At 34.5% G+C, this 24,009-nt stretch overlaps 1 protein-coding gene across 12 annotated transcripts in view; it reads left to right on the top strand.

The window, feature by feature from the left end:
* Window positions 1-23,634, top strand: part of KIAA1109 (KIAA1109 ortholog) — a 215,319-nt gene extending 191,685 nt beyond the window's left edge. For 10 of the 12 annotated variants that reach the window (XM_032292382.1, XM_032292383.1, XM_032292386.1 and 7 more), the window contains 15 exons: window positions 798-999; window positions 4,550-4,750; window positions 5,510-5,689; window positions 7,684-7,821; window positions 8,559-8,816; window positions 9,879-10,029; window positions 10,456-10,613; window positions 10,737-10,929; window positions 11,134-11,351; window positions 14,703-14,954; window positions 15,583-15,786; window positions 17,066-17,260; window positions 17,654-17,788; window positions 20,413-20,572; window positions 22,909-23,629. In XM_032292382.1, coding sequence (XP_032148273.1) covers window positions 798-999; window positions 4,550-4,750; window positions 5,510-5,689; window positions 7,684-7,821; window positions 8,559-8,816; window positions 9,879-10,029; window positions 10,456-10,613; window positions 10,737-10,929; window positions 11,134-11,351; window positions 14,703-14,954; window positions 15,583-15,786; window positions 17,066-17,260; window positions 17,654-17,788; window positions 20,413-20,572; window positions 22,909-23,125 — 2,862 coding nt within the window. In that variant the 3' untranslated portion in view covers window positions 23,126-23,629. Of the gene's footprint in view, window positions 1-797; window positions 1,000-4,549; window positions 4,751-5,509; window positions 5,690-7,683; window positions 7,822-8,558; window positions 8,817-9,878; window positions 10,030-10,455; window positions 10,614-10,736; window positions 10,930-11,133; window positions 11,352-14,702; window positions 14,955-15,582; window positions 15,787-17,065; window positions 17,261-17,653; window positions 17,789-20,412; window positions 20,573-22,908 lie in introns of all 12 variants that reach the window. The other 2 variants (XM_032292381.1, XM_032292387.1) reach the window with 1 other exon arrangement.
* Window positions 23,635-24,009: the final 375 nt, after the last annotated feature.

The raw sequence follows: 24,009 nt of genomic DNA, 5'->3' as shown, positions 1-24,009 counted from the left end.
ACCCCATCTCTAACAAAAAAAAAAAAAAGAAAAACCTAGCCAGGCATGGTGGTCTGCATCTGTGGTCCTAGCTACTTGAGAGATTGGGATCACAAGATTGCTTGAGACTGGTAGGTCAAAAGCTGCAGTCAGCCATAATTGTACCACTGCAGTCCAGCCTAGGCAACAGAGTGAGTCCCTCTGTATACTTAGGAGATTGGCTTTAGGACTATTCCTGCCTCCCCACCATATATACCAAAATCCACATATACTCAAATCCTGCAGTCAGCCCTGAAGAATTACTAAAAAAGAAAAGAAACAGCCCTCTGTATATGCGGATTTTTCATCCCAGAATGCTGTATTTTCAATCCATGTTTGGCTGAAAAACTCGATATATTAATTAGACTGGCACAGTTCAAACCTGTGGTGTTCAAGGGTCAACTGTCATATTGCTCAGAGATGGCTCCTCAAATATTTAGCTTCTTAAAAATGGTAGCATTTTGTTTATACATTTTGATTTTTATATCATGCTTCTGTTTTAAAAAGCTAGGACAATAAACACAAAATCTTAAGTATCAAATGAGTAAACATGATCAATATATGTAGACTGAAATGAAAATTAAATGTAAGCTTTGAAATTCAGTTTTTTAACTTCCCTGTAGACACTGTGGTTCAAGTATGAGTTCAGGTGATATACTTCATTTCTGGTTTTTTTTTTAATGTTTTTCGTAAGTTTATTTGAACATTTCAATATTATTTCCATTTAAAACTTTTCTTTATCCAATTCCTAGAAACCTTTTGCTTTCTGTTATTTTTAGCCCTCACAGATCAAATTTAGCTGTTTACCAGTATCAAGAGTAGAATGCATGCTAAAGCTGCCATCCCTGGACTTGGTGTTTTCTTCAAACCGAGGAGAACTAGAGACTTTAGGGACTACATATACTGCAGAGACTTTATCCCCTGGAGGTAATGCTACTCAGAGTGGAACAAAGACTTCTGCTAGCAAAACTGGAATACCAGGTATAGATAATGGTCTTTTATTACTCTAGTACAAAACCAAATATTACTTTTAAATCAATATTTTAATAGTAATTAATATATGTTTTAAAATACATTTGGAAAAGGGGAATATTTGAGGATTATTTATAGAAAAAATCTATAGTAGACCAGTGTTTTGAGTATATTTCATGTGTTACTTGAAATTGAGTACTCTTTTTTTTTTTTTTTTTTTAGCTGAATGGCAATGAAACAGCATTTTAAATTTGGCTTGAATGTACGCACTGCAAGCACTATGACATAAATACTGTATAATAATCCACACATTCAAGTATTTTTGAATATTTTTTATATTAAGCTCTATTTGACATTAAAGAGTAATCAGTGTTGCAAATAGAAAATAAGAAACATAGTGTTACCTTACAGGGATTTCTTTCTTATACTGACTGAAAACTCTATCAAGTAGCAGTAGCATATATATTTTTAAATGGCAAATTTGGTTTTCTAACTTATCTATGTGTTTCATAAAAGGTTTCGTTTTAAAACATAATTGACTTCCTGAGATGATAGGTATTCCTCACTGTGTTAATGCTGGGTACCATTTCTGCCCTAAAAATTGAATAGAGATCACACATGCAAATAGTAAAGATTTTCTTGAATACCTCTAAAAAAGAGACTAGATTGAATGAAAACTGATAAGAAAACTGGAATATCATTAAAATAGTGGTTTTAACCAGGAGCTATCTTGTTGGCAATTTTGGGAGACAATTTTTATAGTCATTACTGAGGGGGGTACAGCTGGCAGCTACTATGGAAGTCAGAGATGCTACTAAACATTCTATAGTATATATGACAACCCCCTCCACTGCCAAAGAATTATCTGGTTGAAAATGTCAGTAATATCAAGGTTGAGAAGGCTTGCATTAAGAGGGATAAAAAATAAAATCCTAAATTCCATTTTTGAGAGAGGCATGAAAACAGTGGAGGGGAAAATACTTTTCTGATTTGTAAGGAAATACAGCATGGGTTTTGGGTGCTATATATTAAGAGTCATCTTAGAGTCAAATCTTTATTCTAATAATTTCATCAAATATCAGTTGGAAAAATTATTACAGACTGGCTTGTGAGAAAGCATCCCAAAATTCCTCCAGCATTTACTTGTATTAGTGGGGAAATGGTTATAGGAATGTCATTTGTTTTGCTGTGTGAATCTTTGGAAGTTTTCACAAACAAAAAGTTTGATATAAAGATTTTGCTAATCTGGTCACCCATTATCTACTACTAAGTTCCAAAATATTGCTGTTGGAGTTGTATTGTCAATAAAATATTATAGTGTTAGTGCTGGTTTCTGATTATAAAAGTTACACCCACTATTCATTATAGAAAATAGTACACTAAAGATGTACTGAAAATAAGAATATCTCTTTATCTATCATAGATAACCATTGTTATCTCTGGTAACACTACAGCATTTCTGTAGTGATACAATCATTTTCCAAAGCAAAAACTGAAATATGGCCTGTTCTGCTATGTAACTTTTTAAAATTTAAAATATCATAGTTATTTTCCTATATTATTAAATATTCATCTCTAAAATTAGTGGCTATATGATATTCCATCATTTTGATCATATACTTGAGATTCCTGGGTTATTTTGCTCTTAAAATAATACTAAAATCAACATCTTTGTATGTAAATATTTTTAAACAAATATATATTCTTAAGAGAAATTCTTAAAAGTAGAAATTTCTAGGTTAGGAAGTATGAACATTCTGAAAGTGTTCGATACATTTGCTTTCTGGTAAGACCAAGATTTCTACACTCTCACCACAGTGTATATGGACACCAGTCCATTGTGTTCTTCCCCATACTGTTTTTAATTTTAATCACTGTCAATGGGATGGATTAAAATTGGATTTTATTATTTTAATCTATACTCTATTAGCTATTTGTTGGGAATGGTAAATATATGTCCACGCTCATTTCTCTTTTGGAATGTTAATCTTTTTCTTAATGACAGACTGGTCATAATGTCATAAATTATTAGAACTTAAAATATTAGCAGTATATATGCACCACGCTAGGAATAAGTAGTGAAAGGAATATGAAATGTGAACCTTTTTTATGGCCAACTTTTATCATTCTTTAGAAAACAACAGAAATGAATAGCAACCCTCATTTTATCATTACAAAATATTCAAGGAATGATGATGAGAATATACAGGTTGTGACAATATCCATTCTTTCAAAGAATCTTTGTGGTCTGGGTCAGTGCTAGGGGATAAGAATAGTGATCTTAGCTAATAGACATGATACATACTTACTAATGTAGAACCTAAACTGAATGTGGAGGAGCAAATAATAGCCCAGCAAACAGGCTTATTTTAAATGGAAACATGAAGTGAGTATGAGTTAGCTAAGCAGAGAGTTCAGGGAACGAACACTGGGAGAGAATACAAAATTCAACATGAACAAACAGTTTGGCAACTCAGAATAACAAAAAGGACAAAAAAAAGCCATTATAAGCATGGAGACTTGCATAAGAAAGGTTAAGAGAGAAACTCATGTGGGAAAGCCACTGAAAGGTTAAGCAAGGGAGTGGATATGATTCACATACATACTTTTAGAATACCAGTCCAGCTGCAGTGTAGCAGTTGATTCGAGTAGGACAAGGCAAGGAGAGACGTTTCTGTAGTCCAGACAGAGTTAATGATTGCTTAAGCTAGAATGGCAGCAGTGGAAGGAAATGGACAGAGTTTATTTACCTGAGATATAGAAATTATGAATGATAAATTGCATGACAGATAGGAATAGGAAGGATGACAGGTTTTGGTTGAGCTATTTTCACGGAAGTATCACTTACTAGTTATGGGGAACACCGGAAGAAAAGCAAATTCAAGGAAAAAATCCAGAGTGCAGTTCAGTTTAAATGCCTGTGACCCATCCTAACAGGAAGTCAAGTAGGCAGTTGTAATATATAAATCCAAAGGAAGTCTGGTCTGGACATATATTTTGGAATCACCAACAAAATCATTTAATAATCTATTTAAATGGTCTCGTTTTTTGATGTTTTTGGAATTTACATGTCCTTCCCTAGTAAATGTTACCAACAAGGACACTTGGCTAACGGAGATTTTTTTTTTTTTTTACTTTCTGCATGTGCATACATTGTTCTGTTTCCACTGTACTTACTGAAGTGTCAACTCCAAGTATATGATATGGATTTTTTACAGTATGTTCTCCTCCCCCTTTGCTTGAGTCCAACTATTATGGGCCTGTTCCACTGCCTGCTTCTAGTAGTGAAGGAGAAAAGAAATAGGAAACCATGCAGTAGGCCAAACATAAATATAAGTAACTGTTGTAAGGATAAACAGTTTTCAGCCCTTGTGTAAATTAATTGGAAAATACATCTAAGTCCTTATTTTAGTTTTAAGGATTAAAATATATTGATCTGTTAATGTTTGAGTGTTTCCATTTTATTCTGAAGTCATGTTTGGTTCTTAAGAACATATTATTGACTGGCCTTTTTTTCTCATGGCTTATAAATACTTTGAATTTCTTGTGTTCACTGTAGGTTCATCGGGATTAGGCAGCCCTCTTGGCCGAAGTCGACATAGTAGTAGTCAGTCAGATCTGACCACTTCCAGCAGTAGTTCATCTGGCCTGAGCTTCACTGCATGCATGTCTGACTTTTCCCTTTATGTATTTCATCCATATGGAGCGGGAAAACAAAAAACTGCTGTTTCTGGCCTTACAGCTGGATCAGGAGGATTAGGTATACTTTGCGTGTTTATGTCTTTTTCAGATCTTTAGAATCTTTTCAAGCTTTCAAGCTTTCTTTTCATAAATCATAAGGGACATAGACAAGATCAGATGCTTTTTATATTTTTCCTCTTTGATAATACCTAGCTCAGCTTTACATAATATGTAGACATATACAATAATTATACAAGAATTTTAATATTCAGAATATTTTCTAAGCAATATACAGAGCACAGTAATCTCTGCTATTCAGATTACTGAATAGCAGAGATTACTTATCTTATTGAAATGTTTAAATGTCTTAGCAAATCACTGTCCATTTGTATAAGAAACTGTATAAAAAGTAAAATTTTAAATTGAAGGGGTCACATTTGTTAATTTAAAAAGAGACTCTAAGTCAGTCATTTAGTGAAATTAAATTTCATTGGCACTTTGAAGTGAGACCGACCACTAAAATGCATAAGAGCTTATTATTAGTAACTATCTCTTGACTTGTATTTAAACAAATGATGAAAATATATATTCCATGTTAATTCTAGTTTCCATTGTTGGAGAAGGATTGTAAAAATCACCAATTATGTTTATGGGTTTGAACCTCTTAAATTGTTGTTAGGAATGCTAATACTCATTAGATCATTCTGCTTAAGTTTTTACCTCAAGTGATTTTAATTCATGCCATATTACAGTATATTAGATAATTTTCACTTAACTAGACAGCTGTGTGCATTCATGTATATATAAATGTGGGAATTTGTGTCTGTTTATTTTAAAGGGAATGTAGATGAGGAGCCCACTTCAGTCACTGGGCGAAAAGATTCACTCAGTATAAACCTTGAGTTTGTAAAAGTGAGTTTGTCACGGATCAGGCGTTCAGGAGGTGCCTCATTTTTTGAAAATCAGTCTGTAAGCAAGTCTGCAAGCAAAATGGATACTACTTTAATAAATATATCTGGTACTCAATTTTATAGTTTTTAAATTACAATATTGTTTTCCAAAATTAAATAATGGCCTCTGTTTTAATAGTGTTTAAATATTAAGTCAATTAATGTTAAGCTTTTCAGTGATAAGTTGGATTTAAAGGAGAGGAACGTCCAGCCTATGGTACTGTCTCAGTCCAAGTAATCAATGTTAGGAATATGATTTCTAGATAAATAGACCTATCACCCAAGGGCCAAATATACCTAATTAAATCAATAAAAGTTACTTCTTTTCTTCACTTCTTCTCCACGAATTGTTACAGTTTTGGTTTTTTCTAATTGTAAGTGCTTAAAACACTAAAACGGGATAAATGATGTTTAAAAATGTTTACTTGATGTTAGAAAACTTTGAATTGTTTGCATGTGTATTGCTGGTTTTAAAAACAGCTGTATAACTATGGGCAAATCACTCATTTACTTTACATTGTGATTTGAATATTGAAAATTAAATGCAAATAGAACGTTCTGAAGAATTCAGAAGACTCAGTAAAAACTTTCATAATTATGAATCAAACAAATACAGTATGTTCACTTAACCCAGTATTCTGCAAATATATATTAAGCCTACGTTTTAGAGTACACCTTTGTCAGAGATTGCTGGGTGACTGAGGGGAGCAGGCATGAATTCGACAAGGTCTTATGTGTAGACAAATAAATGAGTCCAGGATAATAAATGCTATAATGGAACTTTATATAAAGAGGAGGAAACCATAAATTCTGTCTTGTATGAGAAATCAGAAAAGGCTTGACATGGGAAATGTTATTTGGTGAAGATTCTGAAAAATGAGTAGGAATATTCTTGGAGGTAGTAGCATAGTATTCAGTGGCACAGAAGCATCAAAATGTATGCTTCTGGATCATAGTTTGATTTGCTGTGGCTGAAGCATATGGTATAAGTGAACATTTAATTGGTTGTACAAAGTAGATGGAGCTAGAAATAGGCTAGAGGTAATGTTGATAAAATAGGACCCAATTATGGAGGGACTCATATGCTGAAGAATTGGGTTCTGATCTTTTAGGCAGTGAGAAGCCATTAGAGGTTAAGAAACACGGTGATACTTCAGAATATGTTTTAGAAAGAGTGTTCATGGTAGCATGAAAGATAGGAAAGAAAGATCCTTAAGGAGACTGTTGAAATAGACCATGCAGTAGTAGATGAAAGCCTAAACTGGCAGTAAAAAAAGAAAAGGGAATGAGGAGTGGGTTTAAGAGAGATATAAGAGAATCCATAAGCTTGAGTACAAGTTGTATTAGGGGCAGCAGAGGAGACAAGAATGTCTCAAACTTTTAGCTTACATGACTGAAGGAGCAGTGAAGCCATCAACTTAGAAAATAAGGAAATGTCTATAGGACATTTAGGTGGAAGGTTCTGGTAGACAGTTGACTTAGGGACTATGGCTATGTAGGTATGGGCTCAGACAAAAACAGAAATTTTAGCTTTGGAAGACATTGGCTTGTAAACCCTATAGAAACTATGGCAGAAGAACAGAAGAGCATGTGCAACAGCAGCAGAAGAATGCTCCAGAGCAGAACTCTGGAAAAAGGCCATCAGAATGTTTTTTGTCTGATAGGAAAATAGTAGTCCCTGCCCCACAGCTATTTGGTTTACACTTCCTTTTGAGAAAATTTGTATACCAGCTCATCCTGATGATTGATTTTCCATAATAGAGAAGAATGCTGTGTTAAAATTGAAAGCCGGCTATTAGACTAATCTTTAGAACTTTTATCTGAGGATTTCATAATAAAGTGATAATAGAATTCCAACTTGCCATCACCTCAAAAAAGGAAAATGGTACTAACAGTGTTAGAATGTGCTGTTTTTGCAATGTGTGGAAGAACGTATCACTTACTAATCATAATATGTAACTTAAATATAATTCAGCTGTATAATAACCCTGTCTTATACCTATCATGTGAAAACATTAAGCGTTTTAGAAATCTGTACTAACAAATGTTATTTATGTATCAGCTGTTTGTGATATAGGGTCTGCCTCCTTTAAATATGATATGCGCCGACTCAGTGAAATTCTGGCATTTCCAAGAGCATGGTATAGGAGAAGTATTGCAAGACGTCTATTCCTCGGAGACCAAACTATAAATTTGCCAAGTAAGCTTGTTATGTAATTTTAATTTTGGTTACAATAGCAGCAAGACCTAATTGATAACACAAACTTGATCTTACTTGGTAGAGTGTACCATGTGATACATTCAGTCATTCCATAATGTCCACTGGGCACCTCTAATATGCCAACCACAAGGGATACACATTAGCACTCAGGATATATCAGAGAACCAAAGAGACAGAAAGTCTTGACTTCTTTGAGATTATATTCTAGCTGACTTTTTATTCTGTAACTGTACTAACAAATTAGTAAACTTGTAAATTAATAACATTTTTAGTACATTTATGCTATAATGATTACTCTGTAATCCTTTCAAATATCCAAGTTAATTATGGTTAGTTAAGCATGGGAAACAGAAGATGTTGGGAACATGTTACTATCTTACCTGCATTTGTCTGCTGGATTTAGATATTGTTGTAGGTAACGAAATCAAGAGATTTTTGGAAGTTAAAAGTAGGGTCAGTTACATACAGAGGCAAATATGAGAAACTCTAGGTCTGAGTGTATTTTCTTACCTGTAAACTGGGACCAGAGCTCCTGTTTTGCATTTTTCATGGAGTTTAAACAAAATACTGGAATGTTCTTTGCAAACTGTAAATTGCTGTACAGCTGCCAAACAGAGAACTAGAAGGAATACATAATGTGATTATAAATGGATGGGTGAAATTATAACATAAGGATTTCACCTTTAATTTGGATTTTTTGTTTTGTTTTCTACTAGCATCTGGCCCAGGGACACCTGACTCCATTGAAGGGGTAAGCCAACACCTTTCCCCTGAATCATCAAGAAAAGCTTACTGCAAGACCTGGGAGCAACCAAGTCAGTCAGCCTCTTTCACCCACATGCCTCAGTCACCTAATGTGTTCAACGAGCATATGACAAACAGCACCATGTCACCAGGGACAGTAGGACAAAGCCTAAAATCCCCAGCTTCCATAAGATCAAGGAGTGTATCTGATTCTTCAGTTCCTCGAAGAGGTAACAACTGCTCTTTTTGTTATCAGTAGCCCTCCAGTGTTCTCAAGATAAAATTTTAGTTACTCTCAGATTTCAGCCCTAAGTATAGGAAGATCTACTCTTGAGGTTTTTATGATACATTAAAAAAAAAAAAATCCCCCAAAACAACAAAACAAACATTTCAGAGTATTGCCAACAAGACACCTAGATGGCCAGTAGCTTTACAAGCAGATAAGGGGAGAGGAATTAGTATATTGTTAGTGTGTTCCATATGGCCTTGGCCTTGTACTTACACCTGATTGTATAAAAACGATGTAGTTCTTATCAAAAGATTAAAATATAATGAGCAAATGCAGGATGCAAGATACACACTAAGTCCGTAAGAACATAAAAGACAGGCACCCCAACTGGCGTCTGCATTTCAGAAGTGTTTCTGCCTTTGAGTCCTCTATGTGGCAACAGTACCTTATGATTTTCTTCTTTCTTAAACAAAATCCTGCCGGGCGTGGTGATGTGCACCTGCAGCCCCAGCTACTCAGGAGGCAGAGGTGGGTTGTAGTGTGCTATGCTGATTGGGTGTCCACACTAAGTTCAGCATCAATATGGTGACCTCCTGGGAGCGGGTGACCACCAGGTTGCCTAAGGAGGGGTGAACTGGCCCAGGTTAGAAATGGAGCAAGTCAAAACTCCTGTGCTGATCAGTGGTGGGATTGCGCCTGTGAATAGCCACAGCACTCCAGCCTGGGCAACACAGCAAGACCACATCTCTTAAAAAAAGCAAAAAAATCCTTGGGTGATACATGATCTGTGCTGCTATATCCCCTGCACACAAGAATTTCCTTATATAAAATGGGGGCCATACATGATTTTATGAGCTTTCAAGAGGTAAGGCTGCCAGCACTTACTAAACATCTAGTAAATGGTAACTATTACTTTAGAGGCAATATTAACTATTAAACAACAGATTCTAATACAAGAATATTACATTTTACTTTTTGGATTATAGTGATAAGAATAGTTTTTGCTTTGTAACTAGCTTGGTATTTATGTAAATGAACATGTATTTGATTTTTCTGTTTTTAGATTCACTTTCAAAAACATCAACTCCTTTTAACAAATCAAATAAAGCAGCAAGCCAACAAGGGACCCCATGGGAAACACTAGTCGTGTTTGCTATCAACTTGAAGCAATTAAACGTTCAAATGAATATGAGTAATGTAATGGGAAATACAACGTAAGCTATTCAGATACAAAGGAAATGTTTTTAATCATTTTTGTAATTTTTCTTCTATTGTAAAGATATTCAGAACCTTTTTTGAATGCTGAAATATTTGAAAAAGATAGTTCATTAAAGATATGTTTTATCTTGAAAATGGCTTAATTCTAAGGATACCGCAATATAAAATCGCATGGAATATGTGTTCTATAAAAAGGGAATCAATTATAAGGAGAATAGGCTAATTTTCCAGCTAGGAGTAAAGTTTCATTATCAATGTTAATATTCAAGTGTTTACCACATAGTTTTTATAAAAAGTATGTTGTTTCACTGTCAAATTTGACCTTTTAAATAATCTGATTTAACTGCTTTTGAATTTAAATCCTGTTTTAATTCATGACACTGGAAGCTGTATATCTAACTAATAACTTTTTTTTTCTTTAGTTGGACAACTAGTGGTTTGAAGAGCCAGGGCCGTCTGTCAGTAGGAAGTAATCGTGATCGAGAAATTAGCATGTCTGTTGGTCTGGGAAGATCACAATTAGATTCTAAAGGAGGAGTAGTTGGAGGGACCATAGATGTCAATGCTTTGGAGATGGTTGGTATGTTGAAATTTTACAACTGATCTAACATATCTTTAAAATATATATATTTACTTTTGGAAATTGATTCTGAATTTTTCCCATGGACATTTCTGTGAAAATTAATTATTGTTTTTGTTTTAGCACATATTTCCGAACATCCAAATCAGCAGCCCAGTCACAAAATTCAGATTACTATGGGTTCTACTGAAGCTCGTGTTGATTACATGGGCTCAAGTATCCTCATGGGCATCTTCAGTAATGCTGATCTTAAGCTTCAGGATGAATGGAAAGTAAACTTGTATAATACATTGGATTCAAGCATAACTGATAAAAGGTATTTATTAAGGATTACTTTTGGACACTTTACATGACTGTTAACATGTTTTCTACCATCTAGTGAGAAAACAGCAATTTTTCCTACAAAATTATTTATTATGCAATTAATACAAATTAAAAAGCTAGGGGGATGAAAATGTTTCTTGTACTTTTTGAGTATCTTCTGTAAGACATATGACAAAGATTCTGTTTTATATTCTAGTGAGATTTTTGTCCATGGAGATTTGAAGTGGGATATTTTCCAAGTAATGATATCAAGATCAACCACACCAGATCTAATAAAAATAGGAATGAAGCTCCAGGAATTTTTCACACAACAATTTGATACCAGCAAACGAGCGCTGTCTACTTGGGGACCAGTTCCTTATCTTCCACCAAAGACAACGACTAGCAACCTAGAAAAAAGTTCACAAGAACAATGTAAGAATTAGAATTAAGCTTTTATATATGCTGTAGTTTCACTAAATATGTTACATTTTTAATTAAAAATAATAATCTGTACGCCCTTCTTACAAAATAGCCCACAGGTTTTTTTTTTTTTTTTTTTTTTTTCTTTTTGAGATAGAGTGTCACTGTGTTGCCAGGCACCAGGCTGGAGTGCAGTGGCGCAATCTCGGCTCACTGCAACCTCCGCCTCCCAGGTTCAAGCAGTTCTCCTGCCTCAGCCTCCCGAGTAGCTGGGACTACAGACGCGCACCACCATGCCCAGCTAATTTTTGTATTTTTTGGTAGTGACGGGGTTTCAACATGGTCTCGATCTCTTGACCTCGTGATCCACTCGCCTCAGCCTCCCGGAGTGCTGGGATTACAGGTGTGAGCCACCATGCCCGGCCGCCCACAGGCTCTTTATCCTACTCCATTAGCAAAGGACCAGATTTTCTACCTGCCAGTGGAATTAGAGGTCATCATTTAGGAAGTTATCATTTTTATCCCTTCCCCCTGCTGCAGTGCATCTGCATCCATACCCACTTTTATGACAATATCATGTTCTGGTTTAGAATGTCTGTGGAGTCAGAATATCTGAGTTTGGATTTATTAGGTGAGTGATAGTAAGATCATCCTTATTTTTACTTAGTAATTCAATTGGCAAATATTTATTAAGCTACAACCATGTACTTAAGCACTATTCTAGGCACAGGAAATCTAGTGGTGGACAGAATTACTACCCTCTTGAAGCTTAAACTATAATGGGAGAGAAAGACCATAATAAATTTACTAACTAAATATGTAAGATAATTTCAGTAAGAGAGAAGTGCTAAGCAAAAGAACAAAAACAGAGGAAGAATATAGAGAATGATAAAATGTAAGGATAGCTATTTTAGAAAGGGTGATCATTTAGGCCTTTTCTGAAGTGACATTTTAGTGGAAATGTGAATGAAAGAATGAGGCTAAGATGTGGTAGAAGAGAGTTCCAGGCATAGGGGGATATTGAGTCCAAAGTTCCCATAGTAGGAACAAACTTGGCTTAAGGATCATTAAGGTTGCCACTGTGGCTGGAACAGACATGAGCAAGGACGAAAATGTTGAACGTGAATTCACAGAGCTACACCACAGATAAGATTTTTAATATGATGGTTAGCTATCAGAGAGTTTTAAACAGATTTGATATCTGATTTACCTTTTTAAAAAATACTCCCTTTTTGAACAATGAGAACACATGGACACAGGGAGAGGAACGTCACACTCTGGGGCCTGTAGGGGGAAGGGATAGCATTAGGAGAAATACCTAATGTAGATGACGGGTTGATAGGTGCAGCAAACCACCATGGCACATGTATACCTGTGTAACAAACCTGCATGTTCTGCACCTGTACCCTAGAACTTAAAGTATAATTTAAAAAAAAAAAAACTCCCTTTTAAAGCTCATTCTGGCTACTATGTGAAGAACAGACTATAGGTAGTTAAGAATGGAAGGAAACAATTGCAATAGTTACCATTACCATTGTTACATACATAGTTACATCATTATTGTAAGGAAGCCATTGCAACACTCCAGACAAGAAATGGTGGCTTTCACTAGGATGATAGAGGTGTAAGTAGTGAGAAGCAGTCAGAATGAGGGATAGCTTTTTAATAACTCTATTATCAAAGAAAGAATGAATATTAAATAAAAAAAAAAAAAAAAACAGAAAACACAATAGAAGCAAAAAATCAACACATTCCACTCAGAAATCACTGTAAACACCTTAAAGCATATACTTCCAGATATTTTTCTATGAATCTGTATGTATGTGTATATTTTATGAAATCAAAACTCATACCATTTTGTATGTCGCCTTCAACTTTGCATTTTGCTAATTATCTCCTTTAGCTTTCAAAACACATTCAGATTTCTATGATTGACCTAAAAATATCCTCTATAATGGGTTTGTCCAAAGCAGTTTTTCCAATCCAAGATCACAGGTTAAATATGGTTACGTTCCTTTACCTTCTTTTAATTTAGCATAGTTCATTTTTTATATGAACTGACTTGTTGAGGAGATATAGCCAACTGTCCTAAGGAATGCCCTACCTTCTAGATCTTTTTCAGTTACCTCCTTGTAGTATCCTTTATCTTCTTCCTCTAGTCCATGTATTTCCTTAAAACTAGAATTTATATTAGGCATATACAAATTGAACCATGTTCTGCAAAATTCCTGGCCCGGATTCTTCAAAAAAAAAAAAAAAAAAGACTCCTTGTCACAAAAAACAAACATAAGGGCTTAGAGAATTTTTTTTAAGGAAAACATGCCAGCCGAATACAATTCATGATCTTTGTTTTGGATCATGGGTGAGAGGTATGAAAAACAGACAAAAGGAAATTACTGGAATAAATGGAAAATATACCTTGAATGTTTCATTAGTGCTTCTCAAACTTTAACATGCATCAGAAACCCCTGGAGATGTTCTTAAAATACAGATTTTGATTTAGTAGGTACAGGCAGGCTTAAGAGTCTGCATTTCTAACAAGCTCTGAGGTGATGCTGATTCTGCTGGCCCTCTGACCTCACTTTGAGTAGCAAAGAAATAGAAGAGTTAAAAAGTAGTACTCCAATTAAGGAGGTCTGCATTTGATTTCTAGGTTTTCCAGTTACTGGTTCACTTAACCTCTTTGTTCTGCTTCTTCACTTGAAATTAGTTAAGATTATTTATGTAGTTTACAGTTATTATGAGAATTACACAAAGTATTTTGCAAGTACTTTTAACTCATTAACAATTACAGATATATTAGGAGGTTTTGTGGGGGTGGGGGGGTTGTTTGTGTTTGTTTTAGGTAGGTTCTCACTCTGGTCACCCAGGCTGGAGACCAATGGCACGATCTCAGCTCACTGCAACCTCCGCCACCTGGGTTCAAGCAATTCTCCTGCCTCAGCCTCCCAAATAGCTGGGACTACAGGCATGCACCACTGCGCCTGGCTAATTTTTATATTTTTAGTAGAGAAGGGGTTTCACAATGCAGACCAGGCTGGTCTCAAACTCCTGACCTCAAGTGATCCACCCAGCTCGGCATCCAAAAGTGCTGGGAGTACAGGTGTGAGCCACTGCACCCAGCCTCAGACATACTAGTTTTAATTATTATTGGCAAGTGACTACTTTCTTTAGCTATCCTCATGCAGCCTCTTTTCCTAGAATGTGTCTTTATTAGCTACTGCTTAATATTAAACAGGCACTGGACACTGTTTTCATCCCTTTCCTGAGATTGTAGAAAGTTGCCACTTGCTGCCTTACTCTACCCTATTCTAGGGTACTCATTAGGCACTTCAGGATATGTGTTTTTTTGTTTTCTTGCAGTGCTTGATGCAGCACATCATCGACACTGGCCTGGAGTACTGAAGGTGGTATCTGGATGCCACATATCCTTATTTCAGATTCCATTACCAGAAGATGGAATGCAATTTGGAGGATCAATGAGTTTACATGGAAATCATATGACACTGGCATGTTTTCATGGTCCAAACTTCCGTTCAAAATCTTGGGCTCTTTTTCATTTAGAAGAACCAAATATTGCTTTTTGGACTGAAGCTCAGAAAATCTGGGAAGATGGTAAACTGACACATTTCCAGCTTTTTCTTTCTCCTTTCTGTTATGACTATAAATGGCAATGATATTTCTGAAGTCCGTCTCTATTTGTTCTCATGTATCTGACATGTTAAGGAGTTCACTGCCAATGAGTCAATATTTATAATGTCTGGAACATGTTAATCTCTGAACTTGCCATCTTACTCTATGTTTCTTGCTTAGGCAATTAAAGTTTCTGCTGCTGTGGCTAAACACAGTCATGGTAATAGTTACTGTAATCTTATAAAAAAAAGAAGTGAAGGCAACATAGTGGTAGTGCGAGGAAATTATTTGCCAGTCAAGACTGTATTATCAAATATATAGGCAAGGATGTGCTTTTACCTCTACAGTGATAAAACCATTTACTTTGAGCTTTACTTTTCTACTTGGTGGTTTCTAAATTATGAGGGAAAAAACGTTTGATGCTCTTCATCTTACTAGGGACAAATCCCATTACCACTAATAGAAGAAATATTTGTTAATTAATTATTTGGTTTTTGTCCTCCTAGTCTTCCTATATATGACAAATGAATATATGGCCCTGAGGCCACAATTATCATCTTGAATCTAAATACAGATTATTATTTCAAAAAAAAATTTTATTTTGTTGTAGGCTCCAGTGATCATTCTACATATATTGTACAAACACTGGATTTTCATCTGGGTCATAATACCATGGTTACCAAACCATGTGGTGCTTTGGAAAGTCCTATGGCAACAATAACCAAGATAACAAGGCGCCGCCATGAAAACCCACCCCATGGAGTAGCAAGTGTGAAAGAATGGTTCAATTATGTTACAGCCACAAGGAATGAAGGTTAAAATTTTGAGTCTTTGGAGAGATTTATTTTGTTATTTCCATTTTGGGTTCTGTTGACTGTGTTTAGAATTTAAGTAGGATGGTGTTTTCATTTCCTTAAACAATTTTCATTTTAATCTTGCTGGTTGACATACATCATAACTGTTTAATACCAGCCTGGTAATGCAGCATCTCATGAACTCAAATCATTTTAGATGTAATTGAAACATTCAAAATAAGATTGTCTTTAAATAAAATTAAAGTTTATTATATTGAGAAATATTTTAGAAATTTTTCGGAAATGATCCTAGAAAAATATTTTTGTAGTAATGCTAAAAAATGGAGACTGGGCCAGGCGCGGTGGCTCACGCTTGTAATCCCAGCACTCTGGGAGGCCAAGGCAGGTGGATCACAAGGTTAAGAGATCGAGACCATCCTGGCCAACAGGGTGAAACATCGTCTGTACTAAAAATACAAAAATTAGCTGGGCATGGTGGCACGCGCCTGTGGTCCCAGCTACTCAGGAGGCTGAGGCAGAAGAATCGCTTGAACCCAGGAGGCGGAGGTTGCCGTAAGCCGAGATTGCACCACTGCACTCCAGCCTGGCGACAGAGCAAGACTCCGTATCAAAAGAAAAAAAAAAAAAAAAAAAAAAAAAAGGAGACTGTTAAAAATTTCTTTAAACAAAGGAGAATAAGAGAGTGAATCAGAAGATTATATCCATATTGACTGTTTAACCCTTTCAAATAGGGATTTGGGGGAAGAGGGACTTTTATGGCTGGAGTGTTCTAAAGTGTCTACTAGCGTAATGAAATGTTCTGAAGAAAAATACAAATTGTTATAATTCTAAGATTTATAACAGATCTTTATAAAACTAAGATCTATATTTAATCATAGCATATATGTTGGGGAAAATTAGTACTTCTAACTGACTTCAAGATCAGGATCCTATTTAATTTCAAATTCTGTAAGAGTGAAGTCTTCCATCTATGGAGACCTTTGGGCTTAGTGAAATTCTAACTTCAGATATGAATTCAGCTGAGAATAATATTCATTTTAAAATCCCAGAAACCAAAACTAGAATGTATTGGGTTTATACAAATCCAATTATAAAGCTTTGGTCTTGACAACAGTGATATACAGATATCAATATAGATATACTACATACATATATATGTGATTTTTTCCAATTTTTGAAATAACAGTTCTGATATTATAGTTGTCTTGAAAGCTATATAGGCTTGTCAATGCCTATTGTTTTAATAATTTGACTCTGTCTTTATCATTATGCACATAGAGCTAAATCTACTTCGTAACGTTGATGCTAACAACACTGAGAATAGCACGACTGTGAAGAATTCTAGTTTGTTGAGTGGATTCAGAGGAGGTTCTAGCTACAACCATGAAACAGAGACTATCTTTGCATTACCAAGGATGCAGCTTGACTTTAAATCCATTCATGTTCAAGAACCACAAGAACCTTCATTACAGGGTATGGAGAAAAACAATTTAAAGTTAATAAGAAAATTCTAAAGAAACTTCAAACTATTGCTGTCTTCCCATGGATTATTTTTGATAATTTCATTAATATCTAATGAAACTGATTTTCTAGGCAAAATTGATTTATTTTCTTACCAGCTATATGATCTCTGGAAAATTATCTGACCAAATTATACCTCTCTCTCCTCAGTAAAATGAAGAATAACTGGACTTCATTTATACTATTATGAGGAATTAATGGCATATATAGGTTAAACATCCCAATCCAAAAATCTGAAATGCCCTAAAATTCAAAACATTTTGAACACTGATATGACACCCATAGACCTATATAAATCCTTAGAAGATTACTCATTTTATTAAATCTTTTACCATATTATTGCAGATGCCAACCTGAAACCAAAAGTAGAATGCAGTGTGGTGACAGAGTTCACTGACCACATTTGTGTGACTATGGATGCTGAGCTCATCATGTTTCTTCATGATTTAGTGTCAGCTTATCTTAAAGAAAAAGAAAAAGGTGGGTGGAATATTCTTTTCTATCAGGCTGCAGTAATGGCAGCTATCAATGCCATTTACATTGATTTTTACAGTCTAGTGAGAAAATGAGTGGAATATATATCTCCTTCTATGAATTGAAGATACCAGTAAATAGCATTAGTAAGACTATCACAGACCTTCTGAGTACTTGCTATATATACAGCACCAATGGTGTTTTATACTTTACAAAGTGTTTCTGTATACATTATCCTATGTATATTTTCAGTTAGACCTTATAGGAGATTTTTGAGAAATAGAAAAATGTGAGGAAATACTGCAAATCAAAGTGAAATGACTAAAGAAACAACTACATAATAAAGAAGCATGAGTTACTTACCTAATTGTGAAAACTGAATTAAGATGATAAATGTTTAGAATGCAGAGAACATTTTCTTTTTAATAAACAAGTTATTTTGATCTCAGTGGTGGTATTTTGTGTTCATGAGCTTGATAACATTGGTTTACTCACTAGTAACTTAAATGTTTACCCATTAAGAAATGTAAGGCGGGGGGTGTGGCTCACATCTGTAATACCAGCACTTTGGGATGCTGAAGAAGATGGACTGGTTGAACCCAGGGGTTTGAGACCAGCCTGGGAAACAAAGTGAGACCCTATTCCAAAAAAAATACAAAAATTAGCCAGATGTGGTGGCACATACCTGTAGTCCCCACCTGCTTGGGAGGCTGTGAGGTGGGAAGATCACTTGAGCCTCGGAGGTCAAGACTACGGTGAGCCGTGAGCCATAATCACACCACCGCACTCCAGCCTGGGTGACAGAATGAGATCCTGTATCAAAAAGAAAAAAAAAAATGTATGACAACCCTAATATCTAGAATTAGCTAATATATTATAGTACTCTGTAACTGTTTAAAAGAATGAGATAGTTTGAAATATAATGATTTGGAATGTTTACAAAACATATGGCTATTTATTCATTCAATAAATATTTATTGCACCATTATGAATATACAATGGTAAAATCACAGATGTTTCTTAATAAATAGCTTGGTATAATGTAATTTGTTCAGGTCACACTATAATACTTCACTTTCTTCATGTGGAAAATATAAAATTTGTATTTTAAAAATAAAAGATTTATCAAAAGACTATGTTGAAAGATTGCAAAGGTAGCATAGCATAGACTGAAATGCCCTTTTATTAATATTCAGTCAAGATGTGCCCAAAATTCAGTGAGAGAGTAAAATCAATAATGATGTATGGGAGAAATCTGTATGACCTCAGTAGAAACTTCAGGTAAAATGATAAACTATGATAGGCAATCTTATATAAAAGTAGATAAAATCTTCACATACAGCCCCAACAGATACCAGTCACTGGTAATCCTTTTGTTTTTGTGCTTTTAATATTTAAACTTAAGGTAGAGAAAAACAGATTTAACATAAACCTGTAAAGTTCAGAATTATTTTCTAGTCTCCCTATATTTGAAAACCTGGCAAATTTGTTTCTCTCAGGTATGTTGTGAAACATTTGTCATTTTTTGAAATACTGTGTTGGTCTTGGTTTGCCACAAGCTATGTGTATTTCTAAAAAACAACAGAAAGACTGTTTTAAATATAAACTGTTATAAAACATTTCAATGGGAAAAGGGGGTGGATTTACAATAAAGTATATCTGTGAGGATTTCAATTATAAACAAAGTTATTACAAGTAAGCAATTCATTTTGGCTAAAATACTCAAAACATACCTGAGAAAATTCTTAACAGCATGTCAGACTATACCAGAATCAACATTTTTAAAGAATATCAAAATAAATTGTAGCACTGTAACAACAGCACCAATAATGAACAAAAACCCACCAACTGAGCAGGCCTTAACTGAAGGGGGCATCTGTGTTCTTACATAGTGGGTTACTACGGCTTTATTTTGAGGCTCATTCCCAATCAAGTTATAACCACAGCTGTATAACACATATCATAATACCTAATTAATTATTTTACATCCAGTTTGTATATTGAATCTAATGCCCTAAGAGGAAAGCTGTATTCATCAAATAAGATCATATGAAAGTATTAATGGCAAAAACTGCAATTACTTTTGCATCACCCTTATACCTATGTCTCAGATTCCACTTTATATTTATTTATTACAGCCAATTAAAAGACTTCTCTTTATAAAGACTGAAAAGTCTGTCTACATAAAAATCTCTTTAGTACCATTGTTCAAATATATATACATCTATCCATTAACATACAAAAACCATTGAATTACACAGCTTAAATAAATGAATGGTATGGTGTGTGAATTGTATCTCAAAGCTATTTAAAAAAACACCACCTATAGCCATCCTTTAGGAAACCTACAACTGTCAATTTCACTGCCATATGCTTGCTGTATCAAATCAATGATCTCAGCATTTTTATCATTAATGTTGACATTATCTCCAAGAAATATCAATAATTGGTACTTATTTATGGCTTATTTAAAAATATTTTTAAGAAATGCAGTTAAATGAGTCCTTGGCCAGGTCATAGATACAATGAGAGATGGAACCAATTCTTTTGTTCTTATGGTGATTTAAGATAAATGTATACTAATCTATACATATACATATACATATATAATGCTAATCTTTTCCGCATAGCCATTTTTCCACCTCGGATTTTATCTACTCGACCAGGACAGAAAAGTCCAATTATTATACATGATGACAATTCCTCTGATAGAGAAGACAGCATCACTTATACTACTGTGGACTGGAGAGATTTTATGTGCAATACATGGCATCTAGAACCTACTCTTAGGTAAGTAATGAGTATATGCATTTTACCCATATGCTAAGGGATAACAATGAGAAAAAGTTATGAATAATGTAAATTACATATGATTATCAAAAAATGTATTTAGAAGTTAGTCTCTTGTAACATCCATAGCTTGTGTGTGCTGTCTTTACTGCTTCTTTCTACTTTTGTGTCTCTAGGTAAGGCGAATGATGTACAAACACTGAGAGCAGCTCAGCACTGATGAGCTGTCATCCAATGGGTGACATTCTGTCAGTCACTAAAAATAAGAATACTTATCCTTCCCCTGTTGCCATTAATTTTTCACCTTCTCACCAAGCTGTTATTTTCAGGGTTTGAGGTAGCTACTGTACGCTGTTTTGTTACTTAGTAAGGCAAGATACAGAAGTCGTATTTAATCTTTAAGGAGCTGCTTTAGTTTCTCGCTGGATATGTCATAACACTATAACAAAACCTGCAGTGTCACAGTACCCTTCTGTTTGCATACCAAGCAATATAAAACCATACCTAAAATATCAAATTTAACAAACTATCAGATTAAGGTTCCCTTACTGAATCATATTCTACCACAATCATTATCCCAATTAAATCACTACCCCAAAGTTTCAAAGGTATTTTTTAGTTTCGGTTATAATAATTTCTATAACTAGTGATACTTACTTTTTGTGTCCTTGTTTTTGATTAACACTAACAGCCTTCCTGTTTTTCTCTTTTCCTCTCATCTGCTTTGTTAGTCCTGTTGTAACTGTCTGAATCCTGAAATAACAGTTTAAAAAAAAAATCCATTACATCCCAGGACAACATTCTGCAAGATGATATACATTTTATTAGATAAGGTTATTATTCAGACGTATTTATGAATTCCAAAATGAAACCTCCATTATGCAGTGAGAACTCTTGTATAGGCAGAAAGTAGTGACTTTGTGTGTTAATAAGTAATTGATATACTGTAAAATTTGTTTTAACTAAATAAGCAAAACACTTTGGTCCTAATAGTGCATATACCCATGAGAAATATTAAGTGTTAAAATACTGCAGAGGTCCTAATGCAGAAAACTATTTATAAAATCTGTTTTGTATTTGCACATTTAAATAATATATTTAAATTTAATACAAAATGAATTTAGTTTCACGTGAGCATAAAAAGTTACCATATTCCTTTTTTTTTTTTATTTTTTTTTTTTTAGCAAACAAGAGTAACTGGAGTTAAGTAATGTGGTGTAGTGCTAGAGAACATGGTTTAAGAGATCTGGCTGTAAGCCCAGCTGTTTTGCACAGTAGCTGAATGAGCTAGGCCAAAAGACCTAGCCGCTCTGTTCTCTCTGCCTCAGTTGACTCATGAAAAATTTGGAAAATGGTATTACCTACCTTGTAGGGTTGTTACACTGGTTAAATGAGTTAATAAATGCAAAATGCTTATAACTATTTGAGTTTGAAGAGATCAATGCCTAACCACCCCCAACTCCCACGCTTAAGTTCAGAACCAATTGAAATAGTGGGAGAGAAGCATCTAGAAATCAGAATGACAGTTTTAATATGGATAAAGCTGATAACAGAAAATATGGTTTAGCTGTATGGCAACAATAGCTTTCTACAAAGTTCAGATCCTGCAGGGCATCGATGTAGAACTTAACTGGGGGGAAGGGCAGAGTAGGGGGTTGCTGGAGTTGTACAATCAGCAGCTCTGTATGTACTCAGCCACAGATAACATGGAATACTCTAAGGCTAACCTGTTTAGGGGCTTGCTCTTGAAAAAACTGTGGCATGAAGGAACAGATCAAAATGAAGGGCTCCCAAGAGGGAGGAGGGTACTGAACCATGTTACTCATTTCCTCTGTTAATTTTGTCAATTGGATAAATTGTCAATACAGGGACAGAAGGTGGCCAGTAGTGTTTAATAGCTTTTCCTCCACATATAAGGAAATAGCCAGAATAGGGAGAAAATGACTCTCCCTTCAAACACATAGCACTCAGTAAATTTTAGCCATTTTCTCCCATTATGCCATATGCTTATGAAATCTATTAAAATTAAACAGATTTTCTTTTATATGATTAAGATAACTGTGTAAAAGGCCTAAAATATATTATTCAGGATGAAATACAGTAAACACTATTGCTGTGTTTAGGTTGTCAAAGATACTTATGTATGTTTTTTTAATGCTAATATTATGGTGAATCCAGGAATTACGGGCTGAAATATACAAATGTACCTACTGAAAATATTTTGTCTTGAGTATATTATAGAGGCTTAGTGGTGTTCTTTTTCTACCATTAGAACTGTGCTCTAGGGCATTATATTCCTTAATGATAGCTAATAATAACTGTAATTTGTATTTTAGATTAATTTCTTGGACTGGAAGAAAGATCGATCCAGTAGGTGTTGATTATATTCTTCAGAAACTGGGCTTTCATCATGCTAGGACTACTATTCCTAAATGGCTTCAAAGAGGAGTCATGGATCCACTGGACAAGGTTCTATCAGTTCTTATCAAAAAGCTCGGTACTGCATTACAGGATGAAAAGGAAAAGAAAGGAAAAGACAAAGAAGAACACTAAAAAAGTAATTTGATCTGTGAACAAATTATGATTGTGTCTGTTAAGTTTTATTACACTGGAGTGTTGTTTTAGTATAATAATTTTAAATATAACTTTAAAATAATTCTAAATTTGTGGCCATTGTAAGTTTGTAAGTTAATCTGTTTATTCTAGTTCCATCATTCTGTGTACAGTAAAGTATTGCATGATAATGTAAATTTTGTGAAAAACTAGATTAAAATATATAAATCTGCTTGTTAGGATTTATAATTACATAATGTGCAATATGATTCCTGCATCTTTAAAATGTTTGCAGAATAACTGTGAATTTTTCTGTTATTGGATTGGCCGTAACTTTTAGAAAAAAATCTTGTTAATAATGTGATTTTGGGGAGGTCATTATTTGCGTTTTCTTTTTTTAATGTAGACTTGTATAAATACCTGTATATAGTTTGAGTCATTGTGATATGATTGTATACCATTAAAATATTGTTAACTATTGTAATAAAATCACAATAATAGTTTCAGTCTATAGTAGTCTTTGAATATTTTTTCTACTTTTTATAATTAATAGACGCCCTTCCTGTGTCACAGCAGAGCAGATACTTTCATAGATTATTTATACCTCTATTATAGTTGGGCCATGGGTTCCACCTCTGTGGATTCAATTAAGTGCATATCAAAAACATTCAGGAAAAAAAAATTCCACCAAAGCAAAACTTACCAAGTACTACATTAAGTCCACATGAAAGAAGTGATGTGTAGGCATTGTATTAGGTACTGTAAGTGATCTGCAGATGATTACTCGCCAGCAGAATGTGCATAGGTTATATGCAAATACTACAGAATTTTATATGAAGGACTTGAGCATCTATGGATGTCCTGGAGCCAAGATGACTATGTTT

Source organism: Sapajus apella, unplaced genomic scaffold, assembly GCF_009761245.1.
Source record: "Sapajus apella isolate SASKATOON/1434 unplaced genomic scaffold, GSC_monkey_1.0 scaffold27, whole genome shotgun sequence".
NCBI lineage: Eukaryota > Metazoa > Chordata > Mammalia > Primates > Cebidae > Sapajus > Sapajus apella.
This window is presented reverse-complemented; position numbering and strand designations above follow the sequence as displayed.